At 43.0% G+C, this 17,381-nt stretch overlaps 1 protein-coding gene across 13 annotated transcripts in view; it reads right to left on the bottom strand.

The window, feature by feature from the left end:
- The window catches only part of plcg2 (phospholipase C, gamma 2), a 177,289-nt gene that overhangs the window by 140,044 nt on the left and 19,864 nt on the right, over nucleotides 1–17,381 (bottom strand). For 10 of the 13 annotated variants that reach the window (XM_061822290.1, XM_061822287.1, XM_061822284.1 and 7 more), the window contains one exon: nucleotides 5,988–6,137. The exons of 2 other annotated variants lie outside the window; for them this stretch is intronic. In XM_061822290.1, coding sequence (XP_061678274.1) covers nucleotides 5,988–6,137 — 150 coding nt within the window. Of the gene's footprint in view, nucleotides 1–2,487; nucleotides 2,872–5,987; nucleotides 6,138–17,381 lie in introns of those variants that run through there. One more of the 13 variants, XM_061822289.1, reaches the window with a different exon arrangement.

Raw genomic sequence — 17,381 nt, 5'->3', positions numbered from 1 at the left:
CTTTGACACTGTTAAAGTTTGTTTGTTAAGGAGTTTTTTATTTTCTGATGAGCTTAATCACTTGAACAAAGCTTTGTTTTCGGTTGTTTTTGTTGTTGTTCACGGTTCACTCTCTGCTTTACCTTCGCCCGAAAAAGCGATGTAAATATTTTCCCAAACTTCATCAGTGGATAACCAAGTAAACACATTTTCTGTGAATTTTTTTGTATGGATTTCATCATACAGAACTCTACAAATTGAATTTGATTTTTAAATGCAAGGAAACAAGTTTACATTTTCTGTCTGAAATAGGACATTGAAGAGACAACAAATGAACAATGCATTTAGCATATATTTTCCCATTGCGAGTCTTTATTTCCAAAAATATATCTGATTGACTTTAAATTTAATGTTTTTATGACAAAAAATGCTTAGTTTTTTTGCTATGTGATGATAGTGCTTCACAGCGTATTTTGGGAAAAGTTAACGTCACGGAAATTGGGCCCTGGGTAATATGCAAGGTTTCTTGGTAGTCACGGTGTTATATGTCTTTCCTTTGTAGTTGGGTTTTTTTTGGCTTACCAAGTCGAATTAAAAATCCTTCATGTTAGAACTGCAAAAATGTCAAGCTCACACGACCAGTTTTAATTCTACATGCCAAACGTTTGAGGAAAAACCCCACCACAATCCAACCTGTAAAACCATGTCCCCAACACGTTTTGGGAGTACCAAGATGGCTGCCAACTCATTCAAACAATCGACAAACCGCGAGATATGCGCTATCCAGTCTTTTTTTACCATCAGTGTGTAGCACTGAACGCCTGTGGAGCGTTGTTATGACGTCACTTTGGCGGGCCGCTGTTGCATCACTTCCATTTCACCAGTGTGGCGCCCCCTCCTGACAAGAGGAACTTTTGTTCGCGAGGATGTGTCTCTCTCACCAGCTCCAGACAGTTTTGGGCAAATTGCCACAAACCCTCTTTTTTATTTCCTTAGGGCAGTCCGAAATGTAACAAACACAAACACGTGATAAATAAAACAACCATGAGATGATAAACAAACAACTGTCAGCAAACAAAGCCAATAGAAACATATACAGCATGTAAGTCTCATCCCTATATACATTCTAAAATAGATAATGAAATGAAAAATACATAACATTATTCACTTCAATGTCTATACGAAAAAATAAATGTGAGTGGAGAGTGCGTCATCCATGCACAAAGTTGCAGAAGTGTCATTCTACGACATCCAAGTGGTCGCCATATTGGCTGTATCCTCTGTCCGTGATATCACCCGGACATACGCCAATGAAAACACGCGGTGGACCCTACTATGGGAGATGAACACGCCCCTTCTGACACGGAAGCTCTTTTCAAAAAAGAGAACATCACACAACCGAGTAAAGTTACCGGGGCAATATTATACTACTGTTTCGAGCCATATTCAGATGATATGCATTCACATAACGGCTCATCGCAGCCGGCCGGTGTGGCTCATTTTTGGGGCAGAGGTGGCTTATCACAGAGACGAGCCATGCTGCTTTAGGGGGTTGTTCAAAACCGCCAGAGTACGCGATGAACAACACCGTCGACCCGGAGCGCTTTACTGCGTTGTCATCGCACACGGCTGAGTGAGGCACTGTTGGCTGCGTTCTTCAGAGCCGCCGCCGTCCGCTTGCCCGATGCACAGCCTTCGCCGAAGCCGTGACCAGCGAACGTGGTGCCTCAACCAGTGTGGCTCATTTTCGGCCCCGAAGTGGTTTATCACGGAGCAGAGCTGGGCTGCTTTAGGGTGTTCTGTAAGGCATTGTCATCGCACGCGACTGAGTGCGGCATTGTCCGACTCGCACGTCGACACATTTACCACGCCTGTCATACGTACGTGGATCTTTTGTTACGTTATGGGAGACCGATTACGTGGTTCCCCTCAAACTTTTTTTTTTTTTTTTTAGTCGCCGTATACACACCTACCCGTCATTTGGAACCCACGAAGCTCTCGTCCTCTGCAACTGTACAATCCATTTTTCAAGACGAACCGGGTCTCTTGCAAACTTATGAAGGGTTACTCCATCCTCCCGAGTGTTCAGCAATGTCCAGCAATGCCAGGATCCGGCATTTTGGCTAACACGAAGGAACAACGAGCTACCTTCCCGGAGGTAAAACTAATAGAAACAAATGAATCCACTTGAGGGCAGTCCTGCCATGTACGCCACTTCCTGCTTCTTCTCGAAAACAAATCGCTCGAGAGGATTTTCAGGGGGGAAGTTACAAAAAGATGTATATGTCAAAATCATGTTTTGTGGTGAACAAATGCATGGGTCCATGTCGGCTGCCGTTTTTTCATTAATAACATACTAAAAATCATGCATTTCCTGACAGTGGCCATTGCAAAAGGAGAGAAAATATAAGATAAATTTATGTACAATTAATAAAACCCTCAATACAATTCCTACACTCGACAGCTCGTATCATATTGTCGCACGCTTTTGAAAGTTTTCAAACCTACCTTTGCCTTGTCCTCGAGAGGTTGAATGCTTCATTGCAGCTTCAGATTGATATTTACCACATCATTCTTTGTGTGGCGTGCCGCTGATTCATTCACACCATCATGGCACCACAAAAACATAACTTCTGCAGTCTTTGATCATATCCAAAAATTTCACTTTTTTCCCAATCCATCAGCTCCCTCCCCTCCTCTTTGTGAACAGGCTGTTTTTTTTTTTTTTTGCACTCCACTGTCCACAAAATTAAAGCAGCTTCATTTTCAAGCAATCTTCTAATTTTGCATCTTTCTCTTCACCTTGGGTGTTTCGCCAGCAGCTTTAAGATCAAGCACAAGCACTTTGGATGCATTTTGAAATAGAGAGGATGTGCACACAGAGTCAACAGCCTGCAAAATGGCAAAGAAGAAGGGAGGTAGAAAGTGGGTTCCTGGGTGGAGCTTTGATGATGCAGTCAATCAGCTAAAAAAAAAGGCGGATCTGCATTTTTTGGGGGGTGCTTCTTAAAGTGATATAGTACATACTGTGGGACAACCTGTTTTTTGTGGTTTTTTCGGGGGGGGGGGTGAAAAAAAAACGCAATGCACTCAATCTGTGATCGGTGATCCGTGAAGTAAAGAGGTATTAATGGAGCTGCAAACTTTTATAGGTTGTGCAGCTATAATGATTTCTAATGCCTTAAAATTGAGAGCAAAACCTGACACACATGGCAGAAAATGGAAGACAACCATCAAAATGGATGGCAAAATAACCAGAATGGTAAAGGCTCCGCCAATGATCAGCTCCAGGATGATCAAAGACAGTCTGGAGTTACCTTTAAGTCCTGTGACAGTAAGAACACATCTGTGTGAACCTAATCTATTTACATGAATCCCCCCCCAGAGTCCCTCTGTTAAAAAATGGGAGGTGCAGAAGAGGCTACGATTTGCAAAAGAATGCATCAACTGAGCTATGAGAAATGGATAAAAATTGTATGGACTGATGAGAGTAAATGTGCTTTTCCAGTCTAGGGGTCACAGACCCCCAAACTGTAAATTCAAGTCACAGTACACCGTGAACATCATAGGATGGTGGGATGTAGGATGACTCTGGTAGCAGGTAGGAAGATTAAGAAGACAATGGTAGAGCAGAGAATCAGGTGGTGGAAGTTAGTAAAGGTGATTAAGGATGGCAATGGAAATATGTTGACTGGTGCCATTAGTGTGCCAAGTAGATGGAAAGAGTACTTTGAGAAGAGAATGGGAGAGATGATAGACTTGAAGAGGCAAGTGTGAATGACCAGCAAGTGGCAATGATTAGTAAGGGGGAAGTTAGAACAGAATGAAAAATGGAAAGACAAGTTGGTCTTGATGACATACCAGTGGTGGTATGGAAGCAATTTGGAGAGGTGGCTGTGGAGTTTTTGACCAATTTATTCAATAGAACACTAGCAGGAGAGAAGATGCCAGAAGAATGGAGGAAAAGTGTGCGAGTCCCCATTTTTAAGAACATAGGCAATGTTCAGAGCTGTGGAAACTATAGAAGAATAAAGATGATGACCCACACAATGAAGTTATGGGAAAGAGTAGTGGAGGCTAGACTCGGGACAGAAGGAAGTATCTGCGAGGAACAGTATGGTTTCATGCCCTAGAAAGAGTACCACAGATGCATTATTTGCATTGAGGATGCTCGTGGAAAAGTACAGAGAAGGCCAGAAGGAGCTACATTGTGTCTTTGTAGACCTAGAGAAAACCTATGACAGACTACCAATCGGGGAACTGTGGTATTGTATGGGCAAGTCTGGTGTGGTGTAGAAATATGTTAGAATAGTACAGGACATGTATGAGGGCAGCAGAACAGCGGTGAGGTGTGCCGTTGGTGTTTCAGAAGAATTTAAGGTGGAGGTGGGACTGCATCAGGCATCCCCTTCCTGTTTGCAGAAGTAATGGATAGACTGACAGATGAGGTTAGACTGGAATCCCCTTGGACTATGAGGTTCACAGATATTGTTATCTGCAATGAAAGCAGGGAGCAGGCGGAGGAACAATTAGAAAGATTGTGGCACACACTGGAAAGGAGAGGAATTAAGATTAGCCAAAGTAGAACAGAATATATGTGCAAGAATGTGAGGGGCGGAGGAGCAGGAGTGAAGCTCCAGGGAGAAGAGATAGTGAGGGTGGATGACTTCAAATACTTGGGGTCAACAATACAGAGCAATGGAGAGTGTGGTAAAGAAGTGAAGAAACGGGTCCAAGCAGGGTGGAACAGTTGGCGGAGGTGTATGGTGTCCTATATGACAGAAGAGTATCCGCCAGGATAAAGGGGCAAAGTTTATGAAACTGTGGTGAGGCTGGCCATGATGTACAGATTAGAGAGGGTGGCTCTGAAGAAACAACAGGAAGCAGAACTTCAGGTAGCAGAAATGAAGATGATGAAGTTCTTGCTTGGAGTGTGCAGGTTGGATAGGATTAGAAATGAGCTAATTTGAGGGACAGCCAAAGTTGGATGTTTTGGAGACAAGGTTAGAGAGAGAGCAGAAGTTGATGATTTGGACATGTGCAGAGCCGAGAAAGTGAGTATATTGGCAGATGGGTGCTGAGGATGGAGCTGCCAGGCAAAAGAGCGAGAGGAAGACCAAAGAAAAGGTTGATGGATGTTTGGAAGGAGAACATGAGGACAGTGGGTGTTAGAGAAGACAATGCATGAGATGGGCTTAGATGGAAAAAGATGACACGCTGTGGCGACCCCTAACGGGACAAGCTGAAAGGAACAGAAGAAGTACACCGTGAACACAGTGAAGCATGGTAGTGCAAGCATCATGATATGGGCATGCTTCTCCTGTTATGGTGTTGGGCCTGTTCATCGCATACCAGGGATCATGGATTGGTTTGCACATGTCAAAATACTCGAAGGGCTCATGCCTTTGAAATGGGCGTTTCAACAAAACAATTACCCCAAACACACTAGTAAACATACAAAGTCTTGGTTGCAAACCAACAAAGTTGATGTTATGGAGTCGCCAGGCCAATCCCCGGACTTTCTCCTCAAAACCATTGTATTGTAATGTGTATGTAATGTAAATGAATTGTGGACTGTTGTTAAGGAATCTTGGAGTGGAATAACAGTTGAAAGGTGCCCCAAATCCAAGAAACAAAAATGTTTGTGCAAAATAGTTTTGAATTTGTAAAGTCAATGGCAGATTATTGTTTTTAAACACCCCTTTCAACAAATTTCCCAGGTGCACCGCCTTAAGCGTGTGTATATCATGAATGCTGGGCCTTGTTGGAATCTACTACACTTTGAGGTAACTAGTTTAATATGCAACAATAAAAAATGTACTGAAAACATTAGTTAATCTGGTTTGTCATATTGGACTGCTATTATCTTGAACACTTTTGTACAATAAGCCATGGCCTTACACAATTGAGATCACACTGCATAAATTCACTTTTCATTGAAGGCAATACATTATACTGTATATTTGCACAAGGCTATGACATTTAATGTGTTCATATGAAGTACTCACCTCCTAGACTCAAGGTGTTGAGAACAAACTGTGAGCCATAAAAGATGGTAAAACAAGTATTGTTGTCATGTTTATCCTTCCCATCTTTGAACCGCTCAAAGTCTTTGGAATTTCTCCCAGGGCGAACCTCTCGGATCTCAAATAGATCCACTGAAACAAAGAAGAAAATATTTCCAAAATAATTACGAGTCATTAAAATTCTGTTACATGAGCAGTCAGATTAAATCACTCGATCTTCTCAACTACTGCTTCATCACAGGAACCACTATTAGTTTGTGATGCTAGGAAGTACAGAAAAACACATTCCTAATTATTTCAGTCAGGCGTGTAGTGTCAGTCCATCTGGTTGGTAAGGTTGATCATCCATTTTTTTCCTGCTTATCCAAGGTCGGGTCACTGGAGCAGTAGCTTAAGCAGGGAGGCCCATAGAGTCGTAGTCTCTCTAAAATATCCTGGGTCATCCTCAAGGTCTCCTCCCAGTGGGACGTGTCCAGACCACCTCACCAGGGAAGTACCCAGGAGGGATACGAAGCAGATGCCTGAGCCACATCATCTGGATCCTCTCAATGTGGAGGAGCAGCGGCTCTACGCGGAGACCCTCCCGGATGACCCAGCTTCTCACCGTATCTCTAAGGGAGAGCCCGGAAACCCTGCAGAGGAAACTCATTTCGACTGCTTGCATCCTGGATCTTGTTTTATCAGTCACGACCCACAGCTCGTGACCATAGGTGAATGCAGGAAAGTAAATTGACCAGTAAATAGTGAGCTTCACCTTTCGGCATAGCTCCTTCTTAACCACAACAGATAGTTCCAAAGCCTGCATCACTGCAGATGCTGAACCAATCTGCCTGTCATTCTCCCATTCCATTCTTCCCTCACTTCCTTCATGAACAAGACCGCAAGATATTTGAATTCCTCCACTTGGGGAAAGATCTCATCCCGGCCTGAAGCAAGCACTCGACCCTTCTGAGGACCATGATCTCAGATTTTGAGGTGATGATTTTTATTCCAGCTGGTTAACTTAGCTGGGAACCACGCCGGTGAGAGTTGGAGCTCACAGCCTTATGAAGTCAACAGAGCCACATCATCTGCAAAAAGCAAAGAGGCAATGCTGAGATGACCAAACTGAATACCTGCTACACCTCGGCTGCACCTAGAAATTTTGTCCATAAAAGTTTTGAATAAAATGGGTGACAAAGGGTATTCCTGGCAGAGTCCAACCCTCACCAGAAATAAGTCCGACTTACTGCCGGTAATGCGGACCAAACTCTGACACCAATCATTCAGGAACTGAATACCATGTATCAAGGGATTCGGTATTCCATACTACCGAAGCACCTGCCACAAGATTCCATGAGTGATACTGTAGGATACAAGTCCACAAAACACCTGTAGACTGGTTGCAGAAACTCCCATGCACCCTCGAGGATTCTGGCGAGGGTGAAGAGCTGGTCTACTGTTTCACAGCCAGGACGTAAACAAAGATGTTCCTCCAGAATCTGAGATTAAACTTCCTAATGAACCTTTTTTTCTCAAGCAACCCTGAATAGACCTTACCAGGGAGGCTAAGGAGTCTGATCCCTGGTAGTTGTAAAACACCCTCTTGTGTCCCTTTTTAAGAAGGGGGATCACTACACCAGTCTGCCAATCCAGAAGCACTGTCCCCGGTGTCCATGCAATGTTGGAGTACCGTGTAAACCAGGACCGGCCAAAAACATCCAGAGCATTTAGGAACTCTGGGCAAATCTCATCCACCCTCAGGGCCTTGCCAGTATATACTGTATAGCATCCACCCACCAAAGGCTGATGCTATTTGTTTACAGAGTAGAGACAAGACCAAAACAAAACCATTTCTTCTTACTTTCTGAGCGTATGCTGTGTGGGACTGTCTGGGAACCTCTGTAGTGTACTGAAAAAAAAATTAATAGGAATACAAGTCATTTTTACCAGCTCTTCCCAACCCACTCTATCATACGGCTTGCAATTGTATGGTTATGTTACATTTCCCTTTCTCCGCTCCTGAGGGGGATTTAGTTCATTTGAGCATTTTCTCCAAGGTGGAACCGTCACATCTCACTGCAGGTTAGGTGGACAAGCTCACTGGCTTTCACATACAGGGAATTGAGCCACCATGAGCCTCGTAATCTAACAATAGAATGAACCCTGCAGGCCGGAAGAGTCTGTCTATACCTGGGCACTCAAAGTGGCCAGCCGGGTTGCTGCACAGTGCTAAAACGAAGCCTATACCTGTGAGAAATGTTTGGAATTCCAGGCAGCTCATGTACTCATGAGCTGGCTAGCTGCCTTCTTCATTAGAGCAGTCAAGTTATCTGCTATGGTGTCACAGTTTGTGGTCTAGCTGTCACTGGCTCAGCACAGTGCCGTGGTCAAAGGCAAACCCAGTCAAACTAGGCCTTTCACATCCACATGAAGTGTTGTACTTCAGTTTTGACAAACCAAAGCTGAGTACTGGATGTCATTTCGGCCAAAGTTTTACTGCTTTTTAATTCTATTACAATTATCTGTCAACTTAAGTTACTGTAGATATTTTTTGTATTCATACCGTCTAGTAAATATTTATCAGCCAAAATTTCGATATTAAGGTTGATTATCAACTAGAAAGTGTGAATTTGAGACAATTGTATTAAATCCTGACCATAAATTTCAGTCCACCTCTGCAATGTTTTGGATCAACTTTCTCCCATTAAATTGCCCCTTTTTGGCTTTCGTTGTGGTGCTTTCATTGTATCCGTGCACCTCATAGGAGAGCTAGACTAAGCGCAATCCTCCTTCAGCTAACTCAACAAAGGAAGACTGGATTTGGCAGACGTGGTAAGCAGTCATCCACCATAACACCTATACAATGGGTTGGTGGGGCCTCTTTGTCAAATCAAGACAAAGATCTCTCAAAATCTCACACCTGCACCTGCAAAGTTGACACACTCACACAGACATCAAGGCATACATTTGGAACGTTTCTGCAGAGTTTGTGAAATAAGCAAATGGGGGTTTTGTTTTCAGTTATAACCCTGAATGAAAGCCCATGTGTTGCAGTACTCTCAAACCCAGTGGGTGGCGACTTGTCACATATTTAGCAAATTGTTCATTGCTGTATTTGAATTATTGTATTTGCAATCCAATGTCGCTCTGCCCCAGCTTGGTCACCCCATAGAGATGGTCCCCCCTTTTGGATACTGTCAGTTTTGCGAAGAAAAACAATCCTTGATGACTGTAAACCAAGAGTTCAAGGGGACCTGTTAATTAATTTAGGGTTCACTTGACATAGGTCAGTTGTCCTCCTAGTGGCTGTCTCACAGTAGTGTCGCAGAAAACAATGCAGTTTATTAAGGTATTGGGGAGGTTTTGCCAAGTGGGTCAGAGTCGCTACAGTGGTCTAACCCAATCAGAGAAAGTGAAGGGGAGGACACCCCTTTGATTTGCCGTGATCATGTGCATGCATGCGTGGGTTTGAAATTCAGGCACTACAATCAGACAGAAAGCTACGAGCATAGTCGAAGTAGGGTGAGGCAATGAAATTATTGGGGTTAGAATTACGATGTATTTCCCATTGTTTATCGTGATCAGCTATGTGCATATTTTTTCAAGCCAACATTGCAGAAATGTGCATGACAAAAGCCAATCAGTCATACTTTTCCTGCTCCACTTCCATTTGCAAGTTGTGGGAGGAAACAGAAACTGCGCCTCCTCTGTTGGCCCTCCCTGTAATGCAACTGAGACTCGCCATCTGACTCAGCAAGGTCCGATTTCTGATGTGGTACGGGCAACCACCCAGTCAAACATTCTCTTGAAGGCAGCACTCCCAACTACCCTAACGCTCAAAAACAGGGACTACTGTGTTTATTCATTTGAAGAACTACTACTACTAGCATAATCATAACTAGAGAATGATGTTTACAAGCTAAGGTGTCTTCCTAAGTTTATTTTGTATCATGTTCATCCAAAAATACTCAGGACTTCAAACTACTTCATTATGTTATATTTTTCTACATTTTCATTTTATTTGCCTTACTTTCTGAGTGCTAATATCAGGAAGTGTTGATATCCTGCTGTGGTTAATGTATAAATACTGGCTATCAGAAATGTTAAAATGCATCAATAAAATACTGAACAACTCTAGCTCCTTTAGTTTTCAGTGCATTTGCTTTAAAACTGGCTATTTAAAAAAGGTTCAAAGATGATAAAAAAAAATGGAACGTATTCAAAATCAGACAACATGAAAATAATTACTCTGTTTTGTTTTTTTGTTTTTTTTGCCAGAACGCCCAGCCCTTTAAGTTTTACAATGGGTAGTATGTATGTAGTATGGAGTATGCAATAACAGAAAGTTGAGCAGCATAAATTGAATTAGCACCAAGGCATAATGCCACAGTGACAATGGGAACGGTAGTGCTGGCTTGAGGTTTGTTTCTTCAACCTCTTCATCATCATCAGCAGGCAGGATTTGATCATAAAGGGTTGGAGCCTTTGTCCTGATCATGTTGGTGTCCAAACTCACTGCTTTCTTTCTGCAATCCGCTATCCACAAAGTTAACGCAGCTTCGTACAATCCTCTTGATTTTGCGGAGTTACCACATATTTCGCTTCCTTGTTGAAACTTATTGACGCTGTTTTACAGATGTTTCCCTTGTCTTTCTTTATATAGTGGACTGTCGATTCATTCATAGCATGATGGTGCACCAAAAAAAAAAACTTAACCGTCTTTCAGCATTTCCAGTAGTTTGACTTTTTCACCAATCGTCATCATCTTCCTCTTCTGCTTGTGTGCTTCGGAAGAAGCTTTAATATCAGCACAGCGCTTTGAACGGCATTGTGAACAAGAGAGGATATCGCGCACAGAATCAATAATGTAAAAAATGTCAGAAAGGAAGATGACAAGGGAGAGGGTGGAACGGAAGTTGCTGGATGAATCTTTGATGATGTGCAGCCAATCAGCTCACGAGATAAATCCATACGTTCCCATTGGTCGATGTCGTGCCGAGGATCCAAAATGTTCCCAAACATGATGCTCAATCGCACTCGGAGTGGAGCCCCATGCAAGATATCATCTCGTGGCGTCTCAATGATCCTAAGAAAGGTGAGGAATCAGCCCAGGACTACACGACAGGGCTTGGTCAATGACCTGAAAAGAGCTGGGACCACCGTTTCCAAGTGACTGTTGGTTATACACTAAGACGTCATGGTTTGAAATCATGCATGGCAGGGAAGGTTCCCCTGCTTAAACCAGCACATATCAAGGCCCGTCTTAAGTTTTCCAATGACCATTTGGATTATACAGAGGAGTTATGGGAGAAGGTTTTGTGGTCTGATTTTGGTCAGAATTCCACTAACCGTGTTTGGAGGAAGACGAACGATGAGTTCCATCCCAGGAACACCATCCCTACTGAGAAGCATGGAGGTGGTAGTATCATGCTTTGGGGTGTTTTTCTTCACATGGGACAGGACAACTGCACTGTAGAGGATGACCGCGGCCATGAATTGTGAGATTTCTGGGAACAACCTCTTTCCCTCAGTCAGAGCATTGAAGATGGGTCGTCGCTGGGTCTTTCAACATGGCAATGACCCAAAGCACACATCCAGGAAAACCAAGGAGTAGCTTCGTAAGAAGCATATAAAGGTTATGGCGTGACCTAGCCACTCTCCCGAGCTAAACCAAATAGAAAATCTTTGGAGGGAGCTGAAACTCCGTGTTTCTCAGCGACAGCCCAGAAACCTGTCTGTCCTACAGAAGATGTGTGTGGAGGAGTGGGGCAAAATCCCTCCTACAGTGTATGCAAACCTGGTGAACAACTACGTGAAACGTTTAACCTCTGTAATTGCAAACAAACCCTACTGTACCCTATGTTAACAATGGTTTTCTCAGGTGTTAAAATACTTATTTGCAGCTCTATCACACAAATAAATTGTTAAAAAAAATCATACCCACGATGAAAATTTCAGACCCCTCCATGATTTCTAAGTGGGAGAACTTGCATTATAGCAGGATGTTGAATTACTGATTTTCTTAACTGTAACTATAATAAGTATGATATTGTGATTTAGTTTGATTTTATCGAAATTCAAAATTAGACTAGTCTGTGTCATGATCCTGCCGGTCCAGCGCTAGCTGCGCAGGTGCCCGTGCGGTCGCGCTGACTGGGAGGCACACACCCGTGCCTCATGATGGCTGATTGGCCCCGGTGTATATAGGACCATGCGGATGACTGGTCCGGCCCCAGATTGTTGCAGTCCATGCCCCGTTCCAGCACTCTCGTATCTCTGATCGTATTCCCATGTGCACCGACCTCCGCCTGTCCTCCGACCAACCCCATAAGCCTGACTCCTTTGATGCACCTGCCTGCTTTGATCGATCTCCCGTGTACCGACTCCTGCCTGCCCACTGACCTGCTCTCTACGTCCAACATCCTGACTACCGCTGCTGCACCTGACTGCCCGCCCAATCCCCGACCATGGAACAATAAACGTTTTTCCAGAATTACCTCTGCGTCTCCCGTGTACTCTTGCATTTGGGTCCACATCCGTTCCGATGGGTCGTGACAGTCTGTCCATATATCTAAATGTGAACGGTCATTTTCCCCGTGGTACGCATTAACTTGAAGTTGAAAACTTTTCCCCTCTACATGCTTTTAGGAAGATATAGATCATCTACTGCTAGCTTTCATCAAAGGATTGACAATAGGTAGCGCAGTAAATTACGATAGATTATAACAATACATCATGATGAAATGAAATAATGTCATGATATGAATACTTAGTTTTGAATTTGGATGTCTATTGACCTCTTTAAAAATGTCTCTCTCAGTGCAATCTCAATAAATCATGATTATAGTCTTAGGTAACAACTACAGACTTGGGTATAACAAATCAGTAAGTTTTTTTAAGGTCTTTAGATTTCATCACTAATCACACCCGTAATTTAATATCTGCAGACATGACTGACTACACCTTTAAATTTTACAAATGTGAGAGACTGTTATTTCATTGTTTCACATATTCGATTTGCACTTGCTTTTCTCATCCCTCCAAAGTGACCGTTATGTACACATTTGCAAAAATAATAATTTACACCTCTTTCGTTGGTATAAGCAACATAATATAAGACAATCCTGACTGTAATCACGCAATGAATACTTTCGACAGCATTCACTCAGAAATTAAGTAGCTTCAGGCTACATATTTAAATTGAATTATGCACTATACCAACCTTAGCAGTGTGGAGACACAGGTTGCTTACAATGGATACCGCCGTGTCACAAAACCAGCCATTGATAAATTCGTAGTAGGCCTCTAGATCTTTGTAATTCTTTAGTTGGTCCATCGCACTTGTCGAGAAGAGGAGATAGTTGACAATGTCTGAATAGGTTACCGACGCCCACAGTTCGAAATTGTTGCTCCATTTGTTTCTCCAAGGCATATGGGTCGATATTGTCGATCAAACGGCACTTCTTGTCATAATAGTTTCTTGAAACAATATCTAATGAGCCCCGATAACTTCCCAAAGTTTTTTTTAGCCATAATACATCACCTTTAACAGTTGTACGAACATTTGTGTAACTCCAGTCTGTATGCAAAAGCGATAGAGTGAACGGCGCGTCACTAAAGTGAGCCCATCCAACATGGCCACGTGCCCGGCTGAGGTCACGTGGTCAAAAACTAACTATAGACAGATTGTGAGATGGTGTTAAGGAATTGTTGGCAGAAATAACCGTGTATCACTTCCATCCTGCTGTGGGTCAAAGATTTGTGATACCTTTCCTAATCCTAAGGGCCAAGAGTACACAGGATTTAAATGGTCTTCATCCTGCTTTTTTTTTTTTCTTTGTGTAAATGATGATGTATGTTTGTATATGAAGTAGACATACACCACAGAACTAGATTCATCACATTTCTATTTAACTGTATACTTATATTTTGTATAAATATGTTACATAACAGGTGGCATAGTAGATCAGCTGGTCAAGCTTTGGCCTCACAGTTCTGAGGACCCGGGTTCAATCCCGGGCCGGCTGTGTGAAGCTTGCATGTTCTCTCCATGCCTGCATGGGTTTTCTCCAGGTACTCCGGTTTCCCCCCACATCCAAAAAACATGCAACATTAATTGGACACTCTAAATTGTCCCTAGGTGTGATTGTGAGTGTTGTCTGTCTCCATGTGCCCTGCAATTGGCTGGCAACCAGTTCAGGGTGTACCCCGACTCCTGGCCGTTGACAGCTGGGATAGGCTCCAGCACTCACCAGTACCCTCGTGAATGTGAAGCTAGACAGCCAGTGAACTTATAAAGAAACTCCGTACACAAGGCGTTCTTTTCTTGTTTTATAGAGGTCTCTTGTGGTAAATGAATTTATAAATGTAACTGAAAGATACAGAAAAACATACATTACACTGTGCACTGTGTGACATTGTGCAAAGTACAGGTAGCTATCTTATTTATGCTTAACACAACAATAGCTGTATCAACGATCACTCGTTTACATCAATCTTCATAATAAGATATAATAGTGACCTCAACCTAATGTCTGTGAACATACAATACTTACAAAGACGAAAGTTTCCCAAGGTTCAAACGTTTAGAACACATTCAGTAGTTATGACTTGTTCTCAGATTTAAAGGGGAAATCCAGTGGTGTATCCAATAGGTCATGTAATATGAACTCTATTTTGACAATGTGATGTTAAATCCTCTCTCATTTAATAGTGTTTTGAGAAGATTTTTATCGATAATTAAGAATTTTCAGGGACGCTGCCATTTTCGCCAGTCAAATGACCGACGTGGGTGGATGTGACGTGTTACGTGCCGTTCCTAACGCTTGATTACATGGGACACCATTTATGCGCAGCGCTGATTTCTCCAATTTATCCTCATCTGATGAAGAAATAGCAGTATTGGTTGATCGGGAAGACATAGGAATACTAACTTTCAGATTTGAACCTGTGGCTGTAAATGTTGAATATTCGGATGGTTCTTCGGGCGGAATGGTGCGGAGTCTGACGAGCAAGCTCCGGCAGCGGGACATAAGTGCGTAAAGCAGCCGGGGATGGGTCTTCGGACAGGAATGATGCGGAGTCTGACGAGCAAGCTCCAGCAGCGGGCCGTGAGCCGAGCTTCAGCGGCGGAGGCTGTTAGCCGAGCTTCAGCAGCGGCGGAGGCATCCGCCACCACTGAAGCACAGCTAAATGTGAGAGGATCTCAGACTTGTCAACCAGAACTGAGTCACATTCGATCAAAGGGGGCAGCTTGAGCTTCATCTCTCCATCCACAGACTGTATGAAAAAGCTCTTCTACCTGCAGTTTCTGCTTTTCCTAAGCAAGTTTTGAGAGTGTGCGGGGTGAGTGAGGTGTTGATTTCAAACAAGTCAAAGATCTCTGTCTTAGCTAGGGACTTATTACACTGTTTGTCAATCACTGCGTACATTTTTAGCGCTTTGTCTTTTTGGCCTTCTGGATAAGCTTCCACTTAACAGATCTGAAAAAAAGAGCGTGGGCCTCTCTCTCACTCTGACCACATACCTCTGTGCACTTGGAGAGCACTGCTGTTTTCTCCTCAGTAACTGCTCTCTCTGAGGAGTTGCATTTTGGCAAGGGAACAGGACCTGGATGAACCACTGATATGTGCTTGGGATTGTCACACTCAGCACACTTGACTGCCACCTGACAATTTTTTGCAATATGCTGCACTGTACCACAACACCTGTAAAAGAAGCGATACTTTTTGAGAAAGGCTCGACGCTCATCAATTGGTTTGTCTCTAAGTGATTTACATTTTTTAAGAGGGTGTGGCTTTTTATGAATCGTCGATCTGGTTCTTCTATTTTCTTTTCCTCTGAACTATCTTGTTTTTTCTCTGTAATTTCTGTTCTGTGTACTGAGACTGTAGCTTTGTGATTGTGTGATGTGGACTTTTCTGTGTGAGTGGACGCTTGATTGTTTCAGCTGCATAAATTAAAGCTTGGATCATTCCTCATTTTCGCTTGTTGCTGAACAAACTGCACAAAAACATAAAAGCGGGAAAGGACACACTATAATTCTATTTGTATTGCGATCTTACAGTTTTCCATCTTTCCTGCAGGTTGAAGGGAAGTTTTTCAACTATTGGTCTCACCCCTCGAGGTGTGTCCAGGTATGCAAGCCCTGGAAGAGCACCATCTGATTTAGTACACTGTAACTCTAACATGATGTCACCAAGTTCTCTTAACTTCTCACTATCTATGTTTGTTAGTCTTGGAAACTCTTTTATCTTTTTTAAGAGTTCATCTTCAATGGCCTCCGAGGAGCTGTAACATTCCTCAAGACGTTTTGTAGGAATAATTGTGAATATAATTATCATATACCTACTTCCAATAAAGAAATGCTTTGCTCTGCTCTAGATAAGGTGGCAGCCGCCTACTAGCAGATAGCAAGAACAAAAACATCTAATCATCAGAAATGTTAGAACCAGGAGCACCTGCTGCCTGTTAAAGGAATGATGACGACACATGTACTCAGCACACCACACACACACATGCACACACACACATGAACAAACAAGTACACTTTGTTTCCAACTGTTTTGCTTGACGTCTCCTTTTTGTAACATCCATGTAAATAAGGGGGGTCTTAAAACGAAATAGAGGTGCTGAGGAGAGGATAATCAGAGAGTGTAGTGGTAAATTGTACGAGACAGTTCCTCTTCTCTCTCCTCGCGAGACTTGAACTGGTGTCTTTGCTTTCTTTTTCTCCAGTTTAATGAATGTGTAATTGGTAAACCTGACATTTACTTGGTCCTTCGAGCTGGATCTCAAGAGACCTGAGGTTTCCAGGGGCTGAGTCGACGTCCAGGCAAAGACCGTGGCCACGGCACTTGAGACCTTTTCCGGGACTGGGCCTCGACTTTGCGTCTGGAGGCTGAGGGTTGACGAGAAGCCAAAGGAAGTAAAGACATCTCTGGTGAGTAGGAAACTCCCACACTCATGAGGAATGAGTGAATGCGCGTCTGGGTGACTGCAGCAGAACCAAACCGCGAGAATACTAGTCCCTATAGAGTAGACTAATTTGTCTATAAAACAGAGAAAAGGGCAACGTGTGTCCTGTACGTACTTGAACTCCGTGAAACCTGTGTATGTGTAAAAGTGTGAGTGGAGGTTTGCTACCTCATTTGAACAGGAAATTGAGTGACAACTGTTTGAGGATGCGATGAGGAAGGTAAGAATTCTCCGTCACTTGTGGTAGAAGCTTGAGAATTACCTCAAACAGAATGTAATTGTCAGCCTGTTCAGGGGGAAGTCAGTATAGTCACCCTAGGTGAACCACTGACTCCAACAGGAGGAAAACAAAAAGCAAAATAGTTGATACAGAACGTCCGAAAAATAAATAAATAAATAAATGAATAAAACATGTTG

This window comes from Syngnathoides biaculeatus, chromosome 6, assembly GCF_019802595.1.
Source record: "Syngnathoides biaculeatus isolate LvHL_M chromosome 6, ASM1980259v1, whole genome shotgun sequence".
Lineage (NCBI taxonomy): Eukaryota > Metazoa > Chordata > Actinopteri > Syngnathiformes > Syngnathidae > Syngnathoides > Syngnathoides biaculeatus.
Note: the sequence above shows the minus strand (reverse complement) of the source record. Positions and strands in the feature narration are given on the sequence as shown.